At 46.0% G+C, this 25,572-nt stretch overlaps 6 protein-coding genes across 6 annotated transcripts; all 6 read left to right on the top strand.

Annotated features, from left to right (window-relative positions):
* Positions 1-189: 189 nt before the first annotated feature.
* JR316_0011696 (uncharacterized protein) lies at positions 190-3,041 on the top strand (the record flags this gene model as incomplete). Its single annotated transcript, XM_047897341.1, has 5 exons — positions 190-459; positions 518-858; positions 906-1,045; positions 1,199-2,562; positions 2,616-3,041. The coding sequence occupies 5 exons, from the start codon at positions 190-192 to the stop codon at positions 3,039-3,041; spliced, it is 2,541 nt and encodes an 846-aa protein (XP_047743750.1).
* Positions 3,042-6,053: 3,012 nt separating this feature from the next.
* JR316_0011695 (sedoheptulose-7-phosphate:D-glyceraldehyde-3- phosphate transaldolase) lies at positions 6,054-7,417 on the top strand (the record flags this gene model as incomplete). Its single annotated transcript, XM_047897340.1, has 8 exons — positions 6,054-6,123; positions 6,176-6,198; positions 6,256-6,396; positions 6,452-6,553; positions 6,603-6,815; positions 6,868-7,008; positions 7,063-7,177; positions 7,245-7,417. The coding sequence occupies 8 exons, from the start codon at positions 6,054-6,056 to the stop codon at positions 7,415-7,417; spliced, it is 978 nt and encodes a 325-aa protein (XP_047743749.1).
* A 3,125-nt stretch (positions 7,418-10,542) lies between these two features.
* JR316_0011694 (Glutathione S-transferase-like protein ustS) lies at positions 10,543-11,385 on the top strand (the record flags this gene model as incomplete). The annotated part of the gene is made up of 2 exons (XM_047897339.1): positions 10,543-10,652; positions 10,713-11,385. 2 exons carry the CDS (start codon positions 10,543-10,545, stop codon positions 11,383-11,385), a joined length of 783 nt encoding a protein of 260 aa, XP_047743748.1.
* A 3,926-nt stretch (positions 11,386-15,311) lies between these two features.
* On the top strand, positions 15,312-19,117 carry JR316_0011693 (uncharacterized protein; the record flags this gene model as incomplete). Its single annotated transcript, XM_047897338.1, has 12 exons — positions 15,312-15,773; positions 15,833-15,976; positions 16,033-16,152; positions 16,205-16,361; positions 16,413-17,011; positions 17,064-17,177; positions 17,241-17,309; positions 17,360-17,616; positions 17,679-17,844; positions 17,909-18,510; positions 18,561-18,669; positions 18,722-19,117. The coding sequence occupies 12 exons, from the start codon at positions 15,312-15,314 to the stop codon at positions 19,115-19,117; spliced, it is 3,195 nt and encodes a 1,064-aa protein (XP_047743747.1).
* A 548-nt stretch (positions 19,118-19,665) lies between these two features.
* Positions 19,666-20,723, top strand: JR316_0011692 (Peroxiredoxin bcp1; the record flags this gene model as incomplete). Its single annotated transcript, XM_047897337.1, has 5 exons — positions 19,666-19,839; positions 19,916-20,231; positions 20,283-20,408; positions 20,491-20,617; positions 20,681-20,723. 5 exons carry the CDS (start codon positions 19,666-19,668, stop codon positions 20,721-20,723), a joined length of 786 nt encoding a protein of 261 aa, XP_047743746.1.
* A 3,880-nt stretch (positions 20,724-24,603) lies between these two features.
* JR316_0011691 (uncharacterized protein) lies at positions 24,604-25,328 on the top strand (the record flags this gene model as incomplete). Its single annotated transcript, XM_047897336.1, has 3 exons — positions 24,604-24,775; positions 24,830-24,864; positions 24,924-25,328. The coding sequence occupies 3 exons, from the start codon at positions 24,604-24,606 to the stop codon at positions 25,326-25,328; spliced, it is 612 nt and encodes a 203-aa protein (XP_047743745.1).
* Positions 25,329-25,572: the final 244 nt, after the last annotated feature.

Below are 25,572 nucleotides of genomic sequence, written 5' to 3'. Positions count from 1 at the left end.
AATTGCGGTGAATCTCTCAATAATGTAAGCAAGCTATTGCCGTCAAATCGAAGAAGTAGCTAGAAGGTCTTACTGCATTTTCTGGACCTTAAGTCTAACTCTGTTATTTGAGGTGAGTTTGCGTGCGCTTAAAAAACAAACAATTTGACATTCATTTATTCTTAGAACAACTGCTATACTTAGATCAAAATGCCGCCGCTACCGTGGGGGACTCCCGAACAAATTGAGTTTCTATCCGCCAAGGTTCCTGAGTTCCAGGCGTCCCAGCGTACAAAAACCACCCCCAATTTTTGGACAAAAATATACCAAGAATTTTTTGTCTTGTGGCCTACGCCTGAGGCTGAAGTTAGACCAATGACTGTTCCAAAAAAGAAGAAGAAAAAGAAAAATGCACCTGTTGTTTTGCCTCAAACGAAAACCGAACTTTCTCATGCAGAATGGGTTAAGTTGCGGAAAAACGTAAGCACAATTCATACTTAGTGTATGAGTTTCTTTGACGAGGTCATATTTGTAACAGCAAATTGTTAATTGGTTTAATAATCGTGGGGCCGGCACCCAACATCGGCGAGGTCCGACCATTGTTATTGGTGGCAACAACGCTCCCCGACTTCTCTCGGAAACAAATTTGTATTCCAAGAAATATTATGATGAACGCATTAGGCCACGAGTAATAGAGGCTCTCCGCACCAATCCTGAAGGTCACCGAATTGCAATCATCAACAAGTGCACCGGGGAGGCCTGGAATGACGAGTCTGATGAGGTAAAGGCGGAAATTCGTGCCGAGTTGGCAAAGCTCAAGGAGCTGAAGGGACAAATTCCTGACATGCCGGAAGTCATGTCTCCAGAAGAATGCGCAATGTAAGTGATCTATTCTTTGTGCTAAAGTCTTACTGATACAAAGTTAGTAATCTCTTGACATTGCCGGAAACTATCCAAGCGTTTATAGATGAAATGAGCAGTCGTACCGGATGGGTTTTCACAGTAATTGCTGGAGGACCTGAGCCTGCTGATCAAGGCAAAATTCGTACTGTCGCTGTCCACAACGGTCGAGACAAATATGAACAACTGTTTTCTATTGCGAATGAACATTTTTACCAACATGTGCTATCGCCGTTCAGACTTTTTTTATACAATGTTTTCTGTGAGCAATTTATCTGTATTTCTAACACATAGTGACCTAATCAACCATTTTCTTTAGCGCAAGAGGATCGCGACCGACAAACTCTCAATAGCTCAAAGGCAAAGCCAGAAGAGAACCAAGTTGCCAGTACCAGCAAAGTTGAAACCGGCGACGCAGGGCAAGAAAATGTCTTGTCGGAAACAACTCCCCCTGTGACTACACAACCAGAGATTCAGAGCAATGCACTTCCAATCGCTGTCAATCAGGTGCCCGACCCAGCTGCGTTGGTCCCCACCTCATCAACCCATGCTCACATGGGCAGTGTCGCTCAGCTTTCTGGCCTTCCAATTGCTATCAATCAGGTGCCCTTCCATCCAACTTATACAGCTGCATCAGTACCCATCTCATCAACCAATGCTCACATGGGAAGTGCCGCTCAGCTTTCTGGCCCTATTCCAAACACCATAACTGCAGCTCATACTCCCCCTGAGGCCGCACAACAGACTGCAATGGCCTCTATGACAGCGGCGCCGGCGGTGGCCATCGGCTTTGCTCAGGCTCCTGTCATGACACAAAGCACAGTCCAACCAGCTCAGGTGCAACCGACTCAAAGTGTGGCAAGTCCAAGCCCACCTTGTTACCCAGCTACAAATGGTGCTACCCACGCTACCATTGAGGCACAAAACTTCCTTCCGCCTGCCAATCCTCTACCTCAACAGGCCAAGGTGGCCCCAAATCCAGTTGCTGCGTTCTTGCCTTATGGTGCTGCCATTTCTATGACGGATGGAGTTGGTGGCCAAGACATAGACCAGTTGACAGCTGCTGTAGGCCAGGATATGATGCGGCTACAAGCGGGTGATGCGAATAGGGGCGATGGACTTACCTTGAACTTTTCAGAAGAGGAATGGGATAGAATTGACCTGGCCCTGCAACAGTACGCAGCGGATCCAAACATGATGGGAACCGCACTTGCCCTCAACACAAACAACACAGTGACGCTTCCTGGTTTACATGGCCAAATGTTACAAAGTCAGGATATGATGGCAGGACAGGCAAACGCACCGATGCTATTGGACCCAAACCATTCCATCTCAGCACCTCACACCATAGTCCCTGCCCAGACGTCAGCGCCAGTGCTCAGCGCCACAAACTCAGCTGGAGTTCTATCCAACCATGCAGTAAACGATCCAATTATTCCCGAGAGTGGCATGCATGCACCTTTGACTGCGGCTCCAGACAAAAGCGAGAACTTGGACGCCAGTGCAACGCGTAGTCGTAACAGAAAGGCAGCAGCTTCGAAGGATGCTCCACAGACCACAGCATGGCTGTTGGCAGCGAGTGAATATCTATTCAAAGATATCGAGGTAGAAAAATGGCAGGAATGTGTGCGCGCATGGGAGAGTTTCGAGAGAATGGAAATTGCTGAGATGGATACGAGTTCTGTGAGTCCCGGATCATGCACAAAAGCAGATAAAGATACTGATTACCGTTGCAGTTGAGGCTCCCCGCGAAAGGCAGACCAACAGCCCTCGGGAAATGGCTTTCCTCATCCCGCAAATACACCGCTATCCCAGCTATCCGTCAAGACGAATTTCAGAAGTCATGGATGACCTGGTGGAACTCCATACAGCCGGCGTGGCGTCAAACCAAAACCCCGAATTCCCTTCCGTTGTCGTTCGAGACTGCGAAGGCAAAAGATTCAATGGCTTCGTTACGGAAAGGTGGACCCAATGGGCTGTTGACAGTGATGGTTGGGTTAAAGTGGTGGTACTCGGCTCAAGCCTCGGATGGTCTCTGGGAATTAGCAGTAAGTGACCTACTCAACACCTTCAACACCTTCCAAAAGGCGAAACTGAACAACAAGAGGAAGGCGGCGGAGGAAACTGGGAAGGAAAAAAGAACAAAGAAAGCGAAGGCTTGAGGCGTGATGCGCTGGCATTTGTTTTTGACACGTGATCTTGGACATTCAGACTGTTTTTTTCAATTCTCTTGAGCTTTTTATTGCGCTCGCATCCAGCTGATGCAGACAGAACGTACCTTGTACATCTTGACATCCTTTTAGTGATTCTGTATATTTATAGTGTATGTTTTCTTGGAATTGTAATTGTTTTCTTGGAAGATAGTGTTGAATAAGGCGCAGGGGAGTGGATAAACGGCTCTTGGATAATCGCAGGGCAATGAATATCGTGGTATGAAAGGGGGAAATGACCCATGGATAAGAATACAGATGATGGATAGAGCGGGTCATGAATGGTTTGCATGGAAATTGATAGTGGGCAGTTGGATAATTCAGGGGTATATGGATAATATACCCTTTGGATAAGAGGGCGGACTATGGATGGAATCGATTATTAATGGGGTGCACAGACATGGATAACGGCTGTTGGATTATGAAGCGGGGCTATGGATAATGTACCCTTTGGATAATACAGCGGACAATGGATGGAATAGATTATTAATGGCGCGCACAGAAATGGATAACGGCTGTTGGATCATGAAGCGGGGCTATGGATAATGTACCCTTTGGATGATACGGCGGACAATGGATAGAAACAATTGTTAATGGCGCACACGGGAATGGATAATGGATAACAAGGCTCTTGGATAACGGAATGGATAATTGATAGGCAGACTAAGTAAATGGATAATAGATTATCCATGCAGCAAGTGCCTGCTGCCATGTATGGAGCATTTTATTGCAGTGCAAGGGTTTTATATATAAGCAGGGTAATTACAGGTGTCATGTGGGTAGCCTCCTCGCTGGAGGAGACGGGCTTTCCGGTGCCACGCCCCTTGGTGCTACGAGGAGACAACGACGCCGCGCGCCACATCGCCAACAACAACTCCGGGACTGCCCTAGTCAAACACATCGACGTGAGGGAGCACTACGTACGGGAGAAAGTTGCGGATGGTGACGTGCGCATCGAATATGTGGCCAGCTCTGAGAATATTGCCGACATCCTTACAAAACCTCTCGGCCGCACCGCTCACTGGAGACATTGTGTCGCCATGAGACTCTGTGACGCAAGCGACCCACTCGTTCGGCCTAACGATACCGCCTAACGCGTCGGAGGAGTGTTGGAGGGACGCGTGAGTCGAAGCGTGCCCTCACGAAAAGCGCAGGACGCTTGGCGTCCAGTAACGCGCATCGCAGGCGCCTATAACGCCTGCCATAAAAAGCAGTTCGATCAACCGACTGCATCCAATGTTTGTTTATATTTTTGTTCTCCCAAATTTTCCAGTATTTCTACACCGTACAAACAAAACCCCTCCCTCAGTCGATTCCATCATCGTACTGAGGTGAGGACTATTATCCTACACCCTTATTACTTCACACAGTATGCTCACGATTAGATAGTACATTACTTTCTTCTGTCTAACAGGTAGCATACACTACAACGGAGTCGATTCCATCATCGTACTGAGTACATTACTTTCTTCTGTCTAACACATCCGGCTGGGATACAGTCAAACCGCGAGTCACGCGCTGTGTCGCGTTGGGTTCATTCGGGCTTTTCCGTGAACGCGTTCCAAGACAAGTCACCAGTGCGCTTGCATTGCGCCTAAATACTTCTCCTGCAAACTCCTGAGAAGGTATGAAATAATCTAATCTCCCATTATCTATTTTATTCAGTTCTTTTTTCTTTTAAGGAAACACTAGGACCAGCCAGCTATTGGCCTGGATGATCCCATAAACGATTGTAAACACCGTTTACTGCCATTCTAGACGCATGCGAGATTTTGGGCCTGAGTCAAGTTGAAGCTCTGTCAGTATGTCAATAGGTGGGTGTGTTGCCTTTGATTCATGTCAAATGAAACATGTCCCGATCACTGAGACTATTGGATTCAAAATTTAAAGTGTAGGCAGAAAACATTATACGCTACCGACCGAAACGTTCCCCAGGCCAATACCTCTTTCAATTACGAACTTTTGTAGGCAATACTGTACCATAACAACGCGATTTCTAACAGGAGGACTGTCTGCCGCAAGACTACTAAACCTGTAAGATAATCAAAACGTCATATGGATCAAGGATTTATTCATTTGCTAACCAATGGACTTGTATATTCAGGTTATTCTGGAGGTTATTTCTCATTGAGTTTGAAACGATATGACACTTTACGAAGTGTCAAACTACAACCATCAAGGCGAACTCCTTGCTGTAGCTTTCAGATCATCGCCACCTAGACGCATTCATTGGAGCTTATGCTGGCAATTATTTTCTATTCTCGAGGAATTCAAGAGTTTAATCATTAATCTTTCCTAACGAGGTCTTCACTCACATTTCAACCAGATTGCTGTGCCGTGGCACAGAATACGCATCAGGAATAAATCCCACCAAACTTTACCTACTGAGGTTTCTAACAAGCCATTGTTATAGCCGGTCAGTCAGAGTATCGGGCATCTCAGGGCATCCCATGGGCTAAAGTAAGCGGATCCGGGAAGTACACCAGCGCGCCTTGGTATCCGGCATCACCTTGACAAGATTGTCGCATTATCGGTACAGATATGGAACTTTCTACCTGCGTTTGTGGGATTCTATGGGAGGTTATCGAACGTTCTTACTCAACAAATCGGTGCCAAGCACGTTGCATCACGGGATGCCTTCAGCGCTGTAAGCGCGTATTGTGTACTTCGCCAGTGTCTGAGGCCAGGTATGTATCTCTTTTCCCTGAAGATAAAGGCTGAATATTGCGCAAACACGCTCAGAAGAGTTTCGATTTCTCCATGGCCCCTAACATCTGTCGTTCCCCCTGAACAGAGTAAACTGTGTACCCTCCCGACAAAACCGATTTCGGAGTAACCTCGTCACCATTTGATCATAGAGGCTGACATAATCACTGCATCATCCCGCTCCGTAATCTGAGCCCAATATAATTGACCATCTCATCGAACGAAAACAACCTTCATTCTTTCCTCCAAACCACCATCATGGCCACTTCCCTTGAACAGCTCAAAGCAACTGGCACCGTTGTTGTCTCCGACTCTGGCGACTTCGAAAGTGAGCACTTCAATGTTATAGATCCCCGCCGTTGCTCATCTCATCGATGTAGCCATCGATGTTTACAAGCCCCAGGTAAAATTTATCGACCATCGCCTTGAGCGTAACTCTAAGATGTCTAAATGTGTATAGGATGCCACCACTAATCCATCGCTTATCTTGGCTGCCGCCAACAAGCCTGGATACGCTCGTCTCATCGATGCTGCCGTGCAGTATGGAAAGTCGAAAGGCGGAAGCATTGACGATCAGACAAACGCTGCCATTGACCGCCTTGTGGGTTCATTCCAAGCTATGTTTCACATCATTTGACTGACTATAATACCACCAGCTTGTCGAATTCGGCAAGGAAATTCTTGCTATCATTCCCGGACGTGTTTCCACTGAAGTCGATGCCCGCCTTTCTTTCGATAAAGAGGGCACCAAGGCCAAGGTTCGATCCTTTGTATCGCTAAATGACATGGCTCTGATCACAGATATAGGCCAAGGAGCTCATCGCTCTCTACGAGTCTGTTGGCATCAAAAAGGAGCGAGTTCTTATTAAAATCGCATCCACCTGGGAAGGTATCCAGGCCGCTCGCGAACTCGAGCGTGACGACGGTATCCACTGCAATCTCACACTTCTCTTCGGCTTTGGACAAGCCGTTGCCTGTGCTGAAGCCGGTGTTACTCTGATCTCACCCTTTGTCGGACGTGTAAGTTGACCCTTTGAATAATGGAATGGGTACGCTCATAAATCGAAACCAGATCCTCGATTGGTACAAGAAATCCACCGGCAAGAACTATGAAGGTGATGAGGATCCTGGTGTCAAATCTGTGAAGAAGATCTTCAACTACTACAAGCAACACCACTACAAGACTATTGTCATGGGGGCTTCTTTCCGAAATGTGCGCCCAATTATTATCATTGTTTATACAATATTGATTAAAATATGCTTCCAGGTTGGAGAGATCAAGGCCCTTGCTGGTGTCGATTTCCTCACCATCGCCCCCTCCCTTCTTGAGGAACTCAAGAAGTCCACCGACCCTGTTCCCAAGAAACTCGACTCTAACGCTGGTGAGTCCCGTTCCGGGCCGATATTCGTGACTGTTCCGTTGATGGTAATTGTCGGAACTGCTTATAGCCGCCCAAGCCGACCCTATCCCAAAGGTTAGCTTCATCGACAATGAGCCCGAGTTCCGATGGGCTCTTCTTCAAGACCAAATGGCCTTTGATAAGCTCCACGAGGGTATCAAGAAGTTCGCCGAAGACGGTGAAACCCTCAAGAATCTCCTCAGGGCTAAGATCTCCGCCTAAAGAGTTATTTAGCCTTCCCTCGGGTTGGGCTTATGGATGATGACTGACTGGAGGATCTTAACCAATAAGTCAAAGGGGAGCGCATCCCGAGAAAAAATCTTTTTCTTTCGTCCTTCCACCTTTCTCTCGTGTAGAAATAGAAAACAAAATCTGGGTTCCCATTATTACTATGCCCTGTATTACCAGTTCAATCACATTCCCATTTAATCGTTTCTCATGTTTGACAATGTGCCCAAGGTGTTTCAGCTCAAAAGATTTTCACTACGCAAGGAGCAGGTAAGCAAAATAAAAAATGTCTTAACCTATTATAGTATTTTTTGAACTTAGATTGATTGATCAGATCCAGGTAGCCGTACCTGATGATGATAAACTGGTTGACTGGGAGTAGACCTTTGCTCACGGTCAGGACTATATGATACACCGATTCGTCATATTGTAGTTGGTTATTGTTCCTAAAAGGGCAAGTTGACGTCGATACTTCGTCAAGCGCTCATACTTTGATGGGTGGCGTACTCTGACTCCTGCGGATTCTTTCGATCGTGTATGGAAGTCCACAAGCGCAGAATGCTCATTGCCCTTTCTGGGTTTGGGCGCTCTCTGACATATACACTATAATACACTATAATTATATGTGATATATCTTGGAATTCAAGTTCAAAGATTACGGGTGGCAACTGGCTGACCTGGCATTAACGGCAGAAACTCAACGTCGAAGTGTTAGATTGTACATGTCTAATAATAGACCCTATTAACATACCGGTGGAATTATGGCCGGTATCTGTCCTTGCCCACTAAGGGCGGCATTTTAACGTCGGATAGCTCAAAGGTGGAGACACTCCAGCGTAGAGCTCACACGCCAATCCAAGTAACCGTGATACAGCGTCTCAGGTCATTTTTGTCATGAAACCAAGGAAAAAAACAATTACAGTCGGTCGAAAGTATTTCACGCCTTCGATGGGATTACTAGAAATATTTTCATCTAATTATTAGTCCAAATGAATCTGGAAAATATTATGGACGAAAAGATTTACAAGATCCTTGGACCTTCGTTAGTAAATATGATACACGCAAACTTGAGCCAAGCGACTGGGTACTATTCCCTGCTTAAGTATTGTTTTGTGCGCGGTGATGAACGTTGCGTAGATATATGACGTCCTTCTGCTCCGCAAAACAAGCCAGTTTAGAAAGTCTGTAAAATGGACATGTCAACGGCAAACATCTTTGAATCCAATCTCTATTCAACTTGAATTAAAGACCTGCATATTGATATGCCTGACGACTGATAAATGTAACTAACCCAAAGAGTCAGAGAAATCGTCCTTTTCGCAGCAGCGATACTTGTAAAGTGAGATTTTTTATCAAGTTAATACGAGTACTAAACGTTGATGATTCATTTCATCCAATCAACGCAATGCATTTGATAGACGGCATCTCTGATAAACTGCTGAAGATCTAGATGATAGCTTTGACTGCCTCTCAAATGGCCAACGATCCGATGTCTAATAAACACTGTAATTCTTTCTTTAAGGACCTCAGGCAATTAGCAATCAGAGTGTCAGTCTAGATTGAGTATGAGTGCTTGCTTACGACTTTGCGATTTGTATCCGTCCCTTCGCATGCATCATCAAGTGAGATGATTAATGTACGCCAGCTGTTACTGTCTGTCATTTCATCAACGAAATTCCGAAAGGAAAGGTGATGCTTCGATTGGTGTTCGAGTCAGACTATCATAGTAAATAAGTCGTTTGCAGCGTACGAATATCCAGTAAGTTCGTAACCGCAAGGATACTGACTCACAAGTCCGCCCACAAGTGAGTGCAACTCCCATGATTGACACACATCGGCGTCATAAAAATTAAGGGATATACCACTCATCACCGAAACGAATGCCTAGGCCGAGGCCTCGAAGTTTCGCCACCACATATCCAACCAGGATAACCGTGAATGGAGAGATCACGACCACCTCGAAAAGTTTTTTTTTCTGCAATCAATTAGTAAAACAAGTTAGGGCGGCGGTCCCGCATGATATCATATAGACATTATATCGTCTGGAAAGGGTAAAAACAAGGTAAAGTTGCTTAGTATGGATGCAAATCACCTACAGATCCTCCGACATCCATAGTCCGACGGCGCGTGGTTGTACTTGGACTTTGTCCTGTATGGGCCATTGGCCTCGGTGTTTCATAATATTTTTAGGCCGTTGAGACCCTCAGGCATAGTGTTGCCCACAGAATTCGCATATACGGGGAGAGCATAACCTGGGGAAGGCAAGAAAGGACTTTAGATAGATATCGGTAGAGAGGTAGGCTGTGTTGGCATTGAAAACGTGGCCAGATATTAGATGAATATTTCTCTCCCGAGTTATTGAGTTTCCCTAAAAGCAAGAGAGTGTGAATTTCCAAGACAATCGCCCCATGCTCCACGAATTTGGGCAGTTTAACGATTTCAAATACTAGGAGTAGGAGAACCAGTGAAAGACCAAAGAAAACACAAATTTCGCTGTGACATATCTTGATACCACGTGACTACTTACATAATATTTTCAGAAAGGAAATAGTAGGCCAACTTCATTCTTTCTGCACCGCCTCGCATGTCTTGTTTAGGTCTATCTGCAGAGCTTTCAGCGGGGGCGGGTGTCTACCTATTCAAGTGGAATATCGCACGTATGCCCGAAGGGACATCCAAGTCACCACCTCTCATCTGCGTAGTCTGTTACAACCACATAACAGAGCACGCCGCCGCGCCTCCGAGATGTAAACCCCGCGTTCCGGGTCTGATGATTGGTCTTTCGCGTATATCCAAATAAGCGTGCTTGGACTGTGAGTAAAGGGTCCACCTCTCCCTGGAAATCCATCGGTGAATGATCTGACCGCTTTTTTTACCCGATTCGCAGAGATCTGATGTTTCTGGCCAACGCTCATGATCATTGTAGAAACATGACCTGGATCCACGAGTTACAATTCTTGTCTACCTCTATGACTAGACATGACTGGTCTCAAATCAGGACCAGTTCCCGAGCTTGATGACGCTATCCTGGTATCTCTGCGCGTTCATCATGGTTTTAAGGTCCATGAAAACCGATCTCAATCAACGTGTTATTTCTTCCCCTTGTATAAATCGATACTATGTCATCCCGTTATGGGACCTCCAGTCGCAACATGCCTCCCAAGCTCGTCTTATATGATGTTCGAGGGCATGGTGCTCAGCCATGGATGCCCAACATCTGGAGAATAAGGTGCCTTGTTTTTGCCTCTATGTACTAAAAGCCGGTTCACTGACCCTTATTTTTTTCTAGGTTTATTCTCAATTTCAAGGGCCTACCGTACGAAACAGTATGGATCGAGCTTCAGGACGTCGAAAGAGCTCTTAGCCATATCAAGGCTCCACCTTCATCTGTACGCAGTGACGGAAGACCGGTATACACCCTTCCCGTGATTGTGGACCCAACACGCAACCCACATTCCCCAATAATTTTGTCGAATTCTAATACCATCGCCGAATATCTTGAAGACACATACCCAGCTCGCCCTATTTTTCCCCAGGGTTCTAGGGCAGTTCAAGCCCTCTTCGTGCATTATATTCAAGAGGTGTTCTCGAAACCTCTCCTCCCAATACTAGTCCCTATGAGCCACCACCAACTTCCTCATTCAACACAAACCCATTTCCGTGGAGGACAGGCACCTGCTACGACCTTGGTAGGCCCACAACGAGAAATGGCCTGGCAGGCAGCCAGGGAACAATTCGATTTTCTGGCCGCAATAATGGATAAAAATAAAGGCGATGGATACGGTGACGGTGTCGTCGCATATGGGAATGATGTCACCTACGCAGACTTTGCTTTATGTTCCATATTAATTTGGATTAAGAGGATGGATGCCCACGAAGGCTGGGCCAGAGTGCGAACATGGAATCAGGGCCGTTGGAGTCGTCTTTTGGACAGGTGCCGGCCATTCATGGACGAGTGTTAAGTGTCGATCATCTGTTTTTACTCTTGATTTCTCTCTTCAGACTATTTGGACAGATCTTTGTTTATTGTTGGTCTCTTATACCTTATAGACTGGAGCACGTCGCTTCTTAACCCAATCCTCAATTGTATTTCTAGCTCGTCTCTCTATTTTTCCCTCGCACATTGTAACATTATTCACTAATAATCACTTTTGAACTACAAAAGTTATTTCGTCATTTTTACATTTTGTATCTGTAGTATACTTATCATTGGTTCCTTTCATAATGTTTTCTCGCAGTGTCTTTCATTTTTGTTACAAGCCTTAGCCTGTAGTTCTTACCTATTTTATGAACATTGATTACAGCCTGGACCGACGTCGGAGAGAATCCAAATGCATGGTCCATCACCTTGGAAGATAAGTAAGAAATGACACTAATGGCCTATGTTGTCTACCCTAACCCAGATACTCTCACTTCAAGGCTGGGGAAGAAACCAGGAGACGACAGGATCTGTCGTTATAATTACGCTTCTTTGGAAGATTCGAGCCATATTATGTTGCTTGAGATGCAGCTACGCCTTCAATGTAATGTTTTCTCAAAGTCTCAAAATATATTTGCACAGCACTTCTGTCAATGGTCATCGTGATGACTCGGAGCGATTCGCATTCAATAGAGGCGACCACAACAAGAGCCTCATTTTTTAAATTTATTACAGTCAATTACCGCAGTACAAGAGTGAAGGACTTTGCGTAGTTTGAACTCTTTGACTTAAACCTTGTCATAAATACTGTCATATACGAGTTCACATAGGATCTTCTATATGCCCTTCTCATTATGCAAAAGTATACATTCTCTCTATTTATTCAACAAAAGGGCAGCCATGTATCCAGATAACGGGATCGAATCATCGTCAATGAAAGACTGATCCGGTCTATGGCCGAGTGCCTGCTGTGTCTCAAGCTCTGCACAGAACGGCCGGCCTATCTTTATGCTTTTTAGGAATCAGATCTGTACAGGAATGTCAGCTACAACATCTCCGGTTGAACGTTGAAGTTTCCGTGATAATAAAAATGGCAAAACATTCAATATCAATACCGAGACTTAGGTATCTCCGTCGAGGTCTCTGCCTGCATAGTATTAGCCTTATATAACATTGTACGGTGACAGCTTGTATCCTTAGCATCGTATTCAAGTTACAACCCTCCGCCATTTGTACTCGTCATGCCAGAAACGTACACTTTTAGTTAACCGACAACCCCGAACACATGAACTTTGACTTCTGTCAACTAGAAGCTGTCTGGAAAGACTTTTGGATATGTTCGGGAAGTGACTTACAGCACAACAGTATGGAAGGCCTTGCAACTCCGAGGATGACTTTGTATGTATCACATTGATTCATGTTGGACTGGGAACTCCGAGGCAGAAATATCTGACATCCTCAGCAGTTCGAAGTAAGGTTGGTATGCAATACATATGTCGTACACATCTAAGTCATACATTTGGTTTACATAGCTACTAGGCTACTAGCTATGTTACGGTTTTACCAAATTTGTTGAAAAGATCTGTAAGCCTGTACATCAAGTTTAAATGCTTTCAAAGTGGCAGTCAAAGATAAATCTAGATAACTCCAACTAACTGTTCCTTATTAACTTCTGTGTAATTTTCTACTCAGAAAGTAACTGCAAATGAAAGTTACATGCCATGGCAATGATGCGCGCCTAATTATGTTTAGTTAGACGCCCATCTCCCCATGCCTCCCGAAATGATCATTCCGTTTTGGGTTGTTCCTCTTTAATTTCTCGGCCAATCGTTATCAACGTTGCGGAGTGAAGCACATTTGACATTTCTTATGACCTCTTTCGTGGCTACTGATTGGAAATTCAAGTAGCAAGAAGCGGTTAATAGAGACTGAGCACAACGAACGTAGCACCCTACATGCCTTAATTTCCGATTAATCCTCGAACCTCAGAACGTGATTTTTGAGACTTTAATCATTGCTGCACTCCAACGGCGTGAGGTTAAGGATAAATGCATGCTATTTTCCTCCCCATAATTACAGTACAAGAAAGGTGTACGCTTAGATGGAACATTTCAGGAAGACAAAATTCGTCTTCCAAATCTTCCATACCTACGAATTCAAGAGACTGTGTACTTTTGCTTGAATCACCGTAAACTGCCCTTCGGAATCAGTTTACGGCCAACTATAAACGTATGAGAGACACTTGGTGGGAAGGAATTCTCAAATAGGAAATAAATACCGGTATACGATAGGTACTGCAACAGCATTCTTTGCACGAATTCATTCCAAAGTAAGGGAGTCCGTGGGACTGAGGTCTATTTCAGCCAGCCTTAGCTCGACTCAAGCTACAACTCGGCTCTTTGACAGTGGATTCTATACCACATATCTTTAAAAAAATATCAAGATGTAGAGCTGATGTGGCCTAGTATCTTTTGCTCTGCATTCCTCGTTACCATGCTTTACTCAGGACAACAGATAAGAGGGTTAGAAAAAAACTATGTTCAGTAAGCAGGGTATGTAGCCGCATTTGTGACGCTACCAACCGGGGAAGTACGAATAAATTACTGGAGTTAAGCTGGATGGGATCATTGGGATGCCATTACCTTAGTAAAGTACCATCCCACTCCCCTACTACACCCCGAACATTACTCACCATCTTTTCATCTCAACAGTGAAAGATCGGAAAGTAGCAAAGGGCCTGAGAAAAACGAATGAGGAATAAAAGATCGACATATGAATCGGAGGCGCTGAAGATACCAAACGTAATAATCGAGGGTAAAAGGGACAACTTGGGCGTTGTGCGCGTTGAGCATGCTGGACATAACTGGAAAGAAAGGCCATCGTTCCGTTCAGGTTTTCCGCAAATTTAAAGCGGGGCAAGGGAGGAAGCTTACAGGGAAGACAATCAACGAAGTATATGTACGTGTTCTGCAGATATGTAGGTAGACGAACTGATCTGAGAGTTGTCCTGTAGAGATACGGGTACTGGATAGGTATAAAGGAGCCGCATACTTGAAACTTTGAAGGTCGATCTGCAGAGCACGATGAAAGCTTTCTCGTCAATATGGGTTCATCGTTCACCTGAAGCACAGACAAATGAAGCATAGACAACGGTGAATACGTTGTTTCCGTGCTTGTGTCGCGCTGTTATATTAATATGATCAGGACAGTTTATACTGAGAGCATACGGCCAGTCGTAGTAGCAAAGGCAGATTTGAGTTACCCCTGTCTTTTGTATCGCCACGATAAACTTTATGCGGGTGCTGTTTGTGAGAGCTCGCCCGGCATGTCTAGAACAGAATGATCACGGATGTTTGAGAATCGGGAAATAAAGAAGTTTGTTGGGGAGACAGCACACCGAATGAGAGCAAGGACGCTGGCAAACGGTTCAGCCTCACGGTTATGTGAATGGCTTGGAACTCGAACTCCTGTCGCTGAGAAAATTGCCACAGTTATACTTCGTTTGCCTTGATTTGACCCAGTCAGACGCTTCGCGTCCCCTTGACATTCACCTAGAGAACGTGCAAATTCCACACGTCAGATTTATTATACCCTGCAGATATATAAATCTTACCTGATATATTCATGGAGTCGAACGATTATAGTCCTTTTGATTATTGTTTATCAAGATGAAGACTGTTATCAGCCGCGCTAGTTTGAAATTCTGAGACGATCGAAAATGAACGTGGTTGGTTATGGTTTTTCAAGTTTATGAGATAGCGATATTTCCAATTTCTTAGGATTAGTATGGTATTCTGATTGCGAGGTAGAGCTATGAAAGTGATGTTCCATGGTTGTTTGAGTTTAAGGAGCGTGAGTATTGTGACACAAAAATGAGAATTGATGGGTCCCTTGCACGTTGGACCCTGAACCTATGTTACAAACTCGGATGGTTCTCTAATAAAGCGATATCCTCTTCAACATCGTCCAATGGCCTCGTCCTCATCCTCGGGGACCTCATGTCCACCATCATCATCAGCGGTCACCATACCGGTCCCAGGAAAATCCATCCTGAAGCGTCCACCACCAGTCCAACAGTCTCTCTTCTCTCGCATCACTCGATTTCTTCCAACCCCGAACCAACCTCAGCCTGCCAGCGATGAAGATGTTAAACCACTGAAGAGGGCCCACTTCATTCTGCCTCAGATTGCTGTCGTATACCCTATATCTTCTGTCAATCCACCGTCGACCCCAACGCTCAAGGAAGAGAAGAGGGCGATAGAGGAAAGGGAGCAGGAGCGGAGGAAAAGGGTTGTCCGAGGGAGTCCCAGCAGCCCTGGAGGTCAAGATGCAGAAGAATGGTGGTCTATGGACAAAGTAGAGTCGTTTTATAGGGAATGCTGCGCTGGTTGCGACGAAGAACCTGATCCAGCGATCACCGTCGCTCTCAAGGTATTTGCCAAACCTATTGTCTCCACGGTATTACTGTTGCCTCATTTCGCTGTTAAAAGCATGCATCCCCTGGAACCCCTCGAACAGTTGATTTTTCTGGTGTTCAGCTAACCTTTACTTCAGCATCCATTCTTTCTGATGTCTTTTCCATCGAGTGGGGTCTGCGCAAGTTGGTATTCAGGGAGTGTGATTTAGACGACCACGTACGTCCAAAATTCAGCGACTTCCTAAACTATGTTTGTTCATCTATGCTCTGCAGAAAATCAAGCCAATTTTACATGCACTCCTTATACCAGGGACCCTCTCATTCCTGTCAGTCGCGTCAAACCGCAAATTGAAAGCTGCGGCCTTCCGTCTTATTGGCGCATATGTTAAAAAGGTAGTCAAGAACATTATTGGGGAGGCAAGGCGTTAACAATACCACCACTTAGGCCAAAACTCTACAATTCCTGGATCTTTCTCAAAATGCCCTTGATAAGAAGTCCGTGGAGTACATTGTTGCAGCCTTAGAAACGGCCCCTGAGCCTGGCCTTGTATCTTTGCGCCTCGATGACTGCTCGTTGCGGCCAGCAGCTTTGGAAACTCTTTGTACGTCTCCTCCTGGTTTAATTTGTTGGCAATGTTGAACCCTGTCGAAAGGCCGGGCTGTTCGCACTTCATCCTTACGCAACATCTCGCTCCGACACAACCACATATCTGTCAGCGGCGGCGTGGCCCTAGCTCTCATGATACGAGATTACCCTGACATTGTACCAAACCCACAATCCCCCTCAACAACGAGTGGGACCTATACACCGTCCTCCTCCGCTACTTCATCTCCTACAATCTCAGTATCAAGCCTCTCTTCCTTAACGTCTCCTCCATCCACACCAACAATCGGTTCAAATGGTCCAGTACCTACTAAGCCCCCTGTCCCTCTTCCACCTCCACGCCATCCAACGACGGTCGGTATGCAAACAACATACACACCCTATGTACCGAAGGCAAGGCGAGGACGAGCTCCTCCCACCATCGCAGTCAATCCACTCTCACCGACGGGCCAGCACGTTCCAATCATCACGTCATCTTCGCAGGGAGGCGTAACGACGCGCCATCCACCGCCACCTGGTGCACCTGGTTCAAACTCACACCATGACGCTGGGCCTAGCGCCGCTTTGTTGGATAAAGTCAGAGCCCTGGACTCGCTCCCTCGGTTAGGTGCTCTTAGGACGCTTGATCTGAAGGGAAATGACTTGCGGGTAAGTAGATTTAACGAGTGTTCTTGAATTCGACGGTAATAATCAATTTTAGAATGGCGTTACATATTTGGCTCAAGTGCTAAAACGCAACCGAACATTGAAGGTGCTCAATCTCAGTGAAAATAAGCTTGACGTACAGTGTCTTGTGAGCATTGCGGAGGCTTTGGTGCGTTCATTTAACGCTTTCATCTGTGTAGTGCAAAGTGATCTCAACTGGTGTTATTTCTAGAAATACAACTCAAGCCTCGAAACTCTGGATCTGAACAAGAATCCTTGTTCAGGACCAGGCTTGGAAGGAGTAAGCCATAAGACACCATGCCTGAAATACTCGTGCTAAGAATACTCTAGATCCAATCACTGCGAACGGCGTTTACACTCAATACTGCTCTCAAGAGGCTATTCTTATCATCCACTTCAATGACCTCGGACGGAGCCATTGCGCTCGCAGAGTTCCTTCCAGAGTCGACCTCACTCCTTCACCTTGATTTAACGATGAACAATATCGACATTGCCGGTGTGATGGCCTTGAGCTCGGGACTGAAGGCAAACCACGTCATGCGCTGCCTGGATCTGAACATCCCGCCTGGTGACGAGGAGTTTTCACGGTCAGTCCTGTTCTTTACGTCGGTATTGCCATTGAATTGGGTTATTTATGTAGCATGTGCAGGGAGATTCTGAATTCGTGTGTTCGCAACACGGAGGAGGCGGAGCGGCTGTCGAAGTCTACGGAAGGCTCTGCAAAGGCGAGCGGGAGAGGGATGGGTAAAGGTGTCTGGGGTATGATTGAAGAGAGCGAGCTCGCGAAGTCAATCAGACTGGGAGAAGAAAAGAAGGTCAGTTGCCCTGCACCTCGCAGCTTGCGCATGCCTCGTCTGATGTTGAAATGAATTTGCGCAGAATGAAGCGGATGTCGTCGTTCGAGCCTGGGCCCATGTGTCGCAGCTGAGCAATCTCCTTGCGCCTGACATGTCCCAGTCACCTACGACACCAAAAGCATCTGTACCTCCAAAAGAACTGGTCTCAAACGCGAAAAACGTCGCTGCCGAGCTGGCCACCATGATCCAAGAAACTGAAGATCCTTCACGGCTAGAAGAACTTCTAGGCATTAACGACCAGCTTCTTTCTCTGCTAAAAAAGGTTCCAGGCGGCACCAGACCGAACTTGTTCTTGCAAGGTCTTGGGCTTTCACTCGACAGCGCGCAGAATTCGGAAGACGATGGCGACGGAAGGTTGGACGGACTGCCCCACATCAATGGACGAGCGATGAACGGACGCACTCACGATTCCTCCGATTCGAGTAGCATGACTAGCCTTGATGAGGACTCGCAGACGCCTACGACACCGAAAGTGGATAAGGGCAAGCGGAAGGCTGAGCCTGAACCCGAAAAGCTCGAGCCAGTGCTTAGCCCGACAACATTCCGCATCTCTGAGTCAGAGAGCGAGGATGAAGATGGGGTGCGATATGTTCGAATTGGAGAAGTAACTTCTCCTACGGATAGGTTTGAGGAGCCACAACCTTTGCCGGTCATGTCTCTTACATCTTTCACAGGTCTCGTAGCTGGGTAGAGGAAGAAGGTGAGGTTTTCAGGAAGGGCCAAGTACTCCTTGGACCAGAAGAGATGGAAGGGGAGTACGCTGGAGAGGAATTGCGGAAAGAAGTGCGTTATTCTGACTTTTGATTCTGTCTTTTTTCTCACATGGCCATTGCAGCTCCTTGAGGCAATGGTAGAACGTCCACCGCCTCGACCCCTCACTGACGAGTTTGGAGTTGAAATCGTCAGCGGGATGCCAGACCCAAACTTGCCTGCGGGCACCGGCGACAGGTCTCCTCGCACACCGACGCCTTCGTCACCGATAGTGACAGAAAACTCAAGCCCGAAGCCACCACCGAGACCATACATCTCACGCAGCAAATCCGCTACCAACTCGCTTCTCAGCCTCATATCACCCACATTATCATCACCATCGACTGAACGTGTAGACATGCTGCCGAGCCCTGCTTCTGCGGTTTCTGAATCTGGATTCCCTAGCCCTTCGTTAAGCGGAAGCCGGCCGTCCATATCAAGGAGTCATTCCTCTCCAACCACCCCCACAACTGGGTCGTAGCCTACCCCTCTCACTGCACCATTCTTACTGTTCGCAAGAATCTTACAAGGTTACTGGGTACTTACGGCCGAAAGTTGACAGCTTCCTTTCGGACATTCATCTGCGAAGGCATATATCCTTCCTTCCATTCTTTTCACTATCTTTCGAGCGGATCCTCATTCAACACAGTACTAGCCAATACCTTACCATCCTCCATTGTCATAAGCCCATTTTTCATTCAAATTTTCAGGATTTCAGACAAGAACAAGAGCTATCATCACAAAAATAACTGACCACTTTTAATACCACTTTATGTTAATGTCTAGTTATATCTATTGTCTAGCAAGTTGTTTGGTACTCCTACAAATCCTTTAATATACTTGGGGCTTTGTTAGGGTCTTGACACCACGGAGGTCTTGATATCGTCAAGGCGTCGAATAATGGCGAAAATGGCAAATATTGAGTTGCAAAAAATACAAAAATGTGCCTGAAAATGCTCACGCGGCGCGCTCAGTGCGCTGCCGAGCGTCGACCTGCTCTCAACCCGTTCGTCAACTCTTACTCCAACAATGGCCCCTCGCAAGGTCTCTGACGCTCCTGCAACTGAGCCCAGGCGCTCTGGCCGAATTGCCTCGCAGCCTGTGGTTGCGGCTCCTGAAAAACCCGCCAAAAAGCCCAAAGCAACGAAGAAAAGATCAGCTGAAGCTTTGGATGAGCCAAAGGACGAATCTGCCACCAAAAAGGTCCCTTCTAACAATCTTGTCTCATAGATTCTTTGAATTCATTATTTTTCCTTGTGTTATTTTCATAACCTCTTAGGCAAAGGCGGACCCAGATAACGCGGCAGCTGCCCCTACTGAAACAGAAGCTCCAAAAGAAGAGGCCCCAGCTCCTCCTGCAACAGAGGATGCGAAAGAAGACGCTAAGGACTCGGAAGAGGCCCAAGCTGCCCCTGCTGTTGCCGAGACGGAGGCGGAAGGGAGTAAGGACGCCCCTGTTCCAATAAAACAACTGGAAATTGGAGATAACTTACCTGCGCTCACCCTTCAAAACGAGGAGGGCGGGGAGATCAAAGTTGCCGAACTGGCTGCTGAGAAAGGAGTCGTTCTTTTCCTCGTCCCTAAGGCTGCTACTCGTATGTTCCCTACTGCTTTACTTTTCTCTCTGCTTATCTCTGTCTCCTTAGCTGGTTGTACTAATCAGGCTTGTGGATTCCGAGATATATACCCTGACTTTACGTCGTTGAACTACGATGTATATTGTCTGAGTGCCGACTCGCCTACTGCACAAAATAAATGGAAAACTAACGCAAGTTTTTTCTGTTTTTACCCTTATTCATTTGCTTAGATTACATTCAATTATTTAGCAACGACTGCCATATCCTTTACTATCAGACCCCAAGAGAACTCTCATCACAGCTTTGGGTGCGGGACAAGACGGCAAGACGAAGAGAAGCCATTTCATCTTCGAAAAGGGCGGTAAACTTGTAGAGAAAAAGCTTCCTGTATCACCCAAGGACAGGTACACCTTTCTTTCTTACTGAGCGTGGGTATGTTCAACAACGTTGACATGATTATTGTACAGTCCCAAGTTGGCACTCGAGTTCATCAAAGCCCGAAGCGAGTGATACAAATACAATGACGCAAAACATGAAGACTGCATATCTGTACTACTATCTTTCTATGCACTGTTTATCTTGGTAATTATACAATGGGTGTCGTGTCGTGTTGTTTTGAACATTCTGAACGTCATTTAATGCCGCCCTCTTCGGCGCAGAAAGAAGTCAATCGGTCGTCAAATACGCAACTGGTCACTCACTGACCTGGGGGGGAAACTATGATTTGGGCGTCCATGAGGCTTATGTTCCAGCAATGCCTCACCTATTAAAATCGCGGGCCAGTATTAACAATGGTGCACACTACAGAGGAAACATAGCAGCATACCAAGGGACTCTAATCCTGAATCATCGAGTCTTATCCCATGTCCACGGCCTCGTTGGGGACTCATCGACCTTTCGTCGTAGATTCGCCATTGGAGGATGATAGGTAGGACTTGAAATCTATGACCCGATGATACCTCCAGCTCTCTCAACGTACTCCATTCTTCATCTGTTCTCCTTCGTCTCCGGGCTCTCCACGAACAACATTGGCTGATCGCAATATAGAAGTACAACCCGAGTGTCAAGATTAGGCAGATGACGAATACTCCCAGAAACCCAGCCCACTCCAAATCGACTGAGAGACGGGCGAAGTGGGCTCGGACAGTGGCCACGATAATAGCCAAAGAAACGATTCCAGTAAGGAAGAACTCCTCGATCCTGGACAAGATGGACGAAAGCATCAGGCACTAACGATTAAAGAAGGGACTGTCGAAGGAAAGGTGGTTTGTATGCCCGACGCGGCCTTTAATATGAAAATCAATAGTCAATAGGGATGTGACGCGCGAGATCCGGGATCTAGCTAAATCTAAGCGAACAGCATGACAGCTTGTCCATGCCAACAGGCTACACCGAGCGGCTTTAAATTTACTCAACATTGTCACTTTCGGATATCATTCAACTGCGACTGGGATCCTTTCTTAGCTATGATTAGAGGCAATTGACCATTAAAGGTTATAGACTAAGATGAACTCTATGGTATGGGATAAAGGAATCCTCGTTGAATGCTTCGATTCTCGCACACCGGGGGACTCAACCCCGAGGTAGATACTTCTGTTAGGATTTCAAAAACCAATGTCAACGTGAGCGGGACATTGTGGGATTGTTTGTATCATAAAATTACCGCCCGTTCGTAAAACCTCGATTTGTTTATTAGGTGGCCTGATCCGATTGCCGTAGGGACATAAATCAAACAGAGCATTCTGGAAAGGTCTGGTATACATACTAGCCAAGAGTTGAACATCTTTCAGTCAAGATTACTTGGTAAATTGGTTAAACTGGTAAAACAATAGCGTTTTCCTACGTCGAAATCAGTAGGCCTGGTGACGCTGTTAGGATTTTGTCTTTGTAAATCTTAAGCTACCGAGGTTGAGTCCGGTGGCAGGCGCCTGACTGCGGTTTGTAATCTAAGTAACCCCGTTTAATGAACCATCCAGTCGCGGTTAGGCCAAATCGAGTACGATATTTTTGGGAGTAGAGTAACGTCCTCCGCAGTAGCGTTTTGATGGAAAAGAAATTACACCAATAGACTCGCCTCCGAGCCCTGAACAGGCTGAATTTTTTTTTTTACTTATATATCAGAGGACATAGACTCAAGACCAAATTTCTTAGCCGTTGACCGTACCGCCCATCACGCTGACATTGATGATATATGGGCTCTTAATCTTATCATTCCCTACAGCAGGGGTAAAACATTTAGAAGCTATGGATGCTTATATACTAGTTTGAACACCAGTTTAAGCTGACTCAAGGCAGACACTATCTTTTAACGTGTGTTCTTGATGTCAGTTCATTGACAAACTATATATCTGATTTATATTATTCCGTCGTTAATTCAGAAATTGATGTTAGACGATACAGAAAGTGAACACCACATTAATGTACTCCAGGATTGGTTGTCTCTGGTAGTAAGCTGCAGAAGCCAAAAGCAAAATATAAGTTTCAAACTTGTACCATATACTGTGAAGTGTGGCTGAATACAATCAAATCAAACAAAATCGACTGGACGAGCACGTACCCAGAGAGGTGAATCACGATGAGATAAGGTTCGTTTTTTTTTAAATCGCAACAGATCACCTGAAGTTTGAACGAGATGGAGGTAAAAAACATACAGTCAGCCTGTCTGGCAGACCTGAGAAAGGAGGACTCAAGGAGACAAAAGCGATTTGGAAAACCTTCGGGGGTAGAGCAATGTACACTTAGAGCGAGTGATTGTCCACTGAGCTCCTGTGCCGCCCAAGAATATCCATCTTTCTGGACAATAGATGAGGATGTGTAGGATTGAAGGATTGAAGGAGATAGCATACAAATGGGAGAATTGTTGAGTTTACGACAGAAATATCCCGTCATAAGTTGTTTCGACGGTGCAAGGTACAGTAGAAGGACATCGACATTTTCAGAGGGCCGATCCCGGATGATAGTATAGTACTTTGGTAGCATGCAAGAAGAAGACAAAGTAACAGATCCATTAATTCGCAGACCACTAGTTCAACATGATCATCAGAATTCACAGTGCTAACCTGGTGCTAACTGAACACGGCCCTGACAAGATAGCAGCATTTGATTTACAGTCGCACATTTTGTATCCGAAGTGCATCAATGCGTAGCAGGAGATTTACTGGCCCTGGCATTCGTGATGGCTAACCCTTCCGACGACGACTGCAGTGCAGTGAATGCTCTTAAAGCACTAGTTGATACAAAACATGAAAACCAGATGAAAGGAATTCTCAGATCTGAAGAGCCTCGGAGCATGAATGCCAAACATTTGAGATAAATCCAGAAGCTCTCAGACGTATAAGATCTGTGTGCGTATTCCGAAGCGAGCAGAAAATTGCACCGGCATCCCCGATTGTTGTCCCTGATACGGCGGCGCAGAACTAGATATCCACTTTCTCATAGAAATCCGCAATGCCAATAGAGAGACAGGATCCACCAGGCAGAAGGCCTGACTGCTGGAACAACTCCTAATGAATATAGAGATTTCCTCTTCAGACCGCGTCGACGCCGCGCCATGTTGAAAGACAATAATATAGCACTAACTTGGTGAATCCTGCAGATCACGCTACAGAGTATCCGCACCGAGAACATCGAGAGCAGAAGAGGATCACGACCACCATTGCGTTGTTGATTTTTGCGAGTACACTTGAACGAACTTTCAGGACAGTGTCCAGCAAATATGGCCAGATTTGTGAGGCTGTTGCATGCATGGTGGGTATGGGAAGTTTAATGGCGTACAACGACATATTAGACGCGGGTTTGTTTCATGTTGTCCGGACCAGCGTCTATGGCGTGTGTAGAAGAGAATCTCGGCGAGGCGCCGCAGTTTTACCGTCACACTGGTCATGAGGTCAGCATCGGCTGAGTTTCAACTTTACTGAGCCCGACAGTGAGGCTTTTGCGCCGAAGCCTCTTCATTTCTCTCAACACCTACAGTGACGGCCACCTGCCTCGTTCTGTCCGATACACTTCTTCCTGGCCTTCCATCTCTCAGATACATGTAAAATGTAGCCTGCCGATATAAAACTGAATGCTCTGATTATTTGTTCCGCGAAGGAGGGGTTCATAGTCGCCGTCAATTATGGCAAAACACGTGAAGCTTCGGCCTTCTGGCCCCTCTGTCAGCTATATGGTCTCCCCTGCCTCCTTTCATCTGTACAGCCATATTGCCACGTGGAGACTAAACTGAAGAGGGTGTTTTGCGTATAAAAGCAATGCTGTAATATTGAAGCGAAGTTTTCGCGGAACCCAAGCGAAACCCCAACCTTGTCAGCCATCAGCGCGTTCTTTAAACATCTTTCAACATTTCTACAGCGTCCCGTCAGTCTACGATTCAACTCCCTTAAAGAGAGCCATGTTCCTTTGGGTTAAAACTCTCGTGTTGCTACTTGCTTTCTTCACGGACCTCTGTTTAAGCCAGACAACACAATTTGGCCATCTCCCTCATAATTTTACCCTTGCTGCACTGAATACCACTTTGCCAAATGCGAATACGACGGGGGCACCTCTAGTGTTAGGACAAAATGGTATGTCCTAATAAATTCTTCTTCGTTTAGAACTACACTTACCACATTCATCAGGCGCTAGCAGTGGAATAACCTTCTACGTTACATCGGTCAGTCGCATACGCCAATGAGCTGATTGTTCAAACGAGGTTCAACCATAGCTTTGTAGACCTATGCATCATTCCCATACAACGACTACCCTGCTCTTGGACTTGTAGATAACGGATTACGTGCATACAGTTCGACTGGCCGGTGGATAACCAATGCCACTGCAGTGACAAGCGGTGGCACTCTAGGGTGGATCTCTACCACAATATACGCACACCCTGCTCCTCAGATATATTCGGTTGTTCGACTGCCTGGATATGAGTACCCGCTTCTAGCAGCGAACGGTTTCCATAACTTGTGGTCCCTGTGTCCATTCTCTGGGAATAGGCCGCAGACGAACATAGTTTTCAACGTTACGGCAGACGTCCCGCCTCCGCCATACCTGGGCTTTGACCCATCTCTTTGTTACGATGTAGTCATAACTATGATCCCCATTGAAGACCATGAAGACCATGAAGGGTGGTAATGAAAGGTATTCCCGCAACTCACCGTTTCGGGTATGCGAATCATGGTTGACGTTTTAATTTGGCAGACCATTTAAAATGTGCATCGTGATGAAAACGGCGCGCACGGAAGTTACTATCCTAACGATTTGCTAACGATCTTGGACATTGGACAATCACGTTAAGGACAATAATTCACTAAAAAAAGTTATCGCCTTACATGTAAAACATAATCGTCCTCCAACACCAAGTAACTTTTTGAGGTGT

Source organism: Psilocybe cubensis, chromosome 11 (assembly GCF_017499595.1).
Source record: "Psilocybe cubensis strain MGC-MH-2018 chromosome 11, whole genome shotgun sequence".
Lineage (NCBI taxonomy): Eukaryota > Fungi > Basidiomycota > Agaricomycetes > Agaricales > Agrocybaceae > Psilocybe > Psilocybe cubensis.
This window is presented reverse-complemented; position numbering and strand designations above follow the sequence as displayed.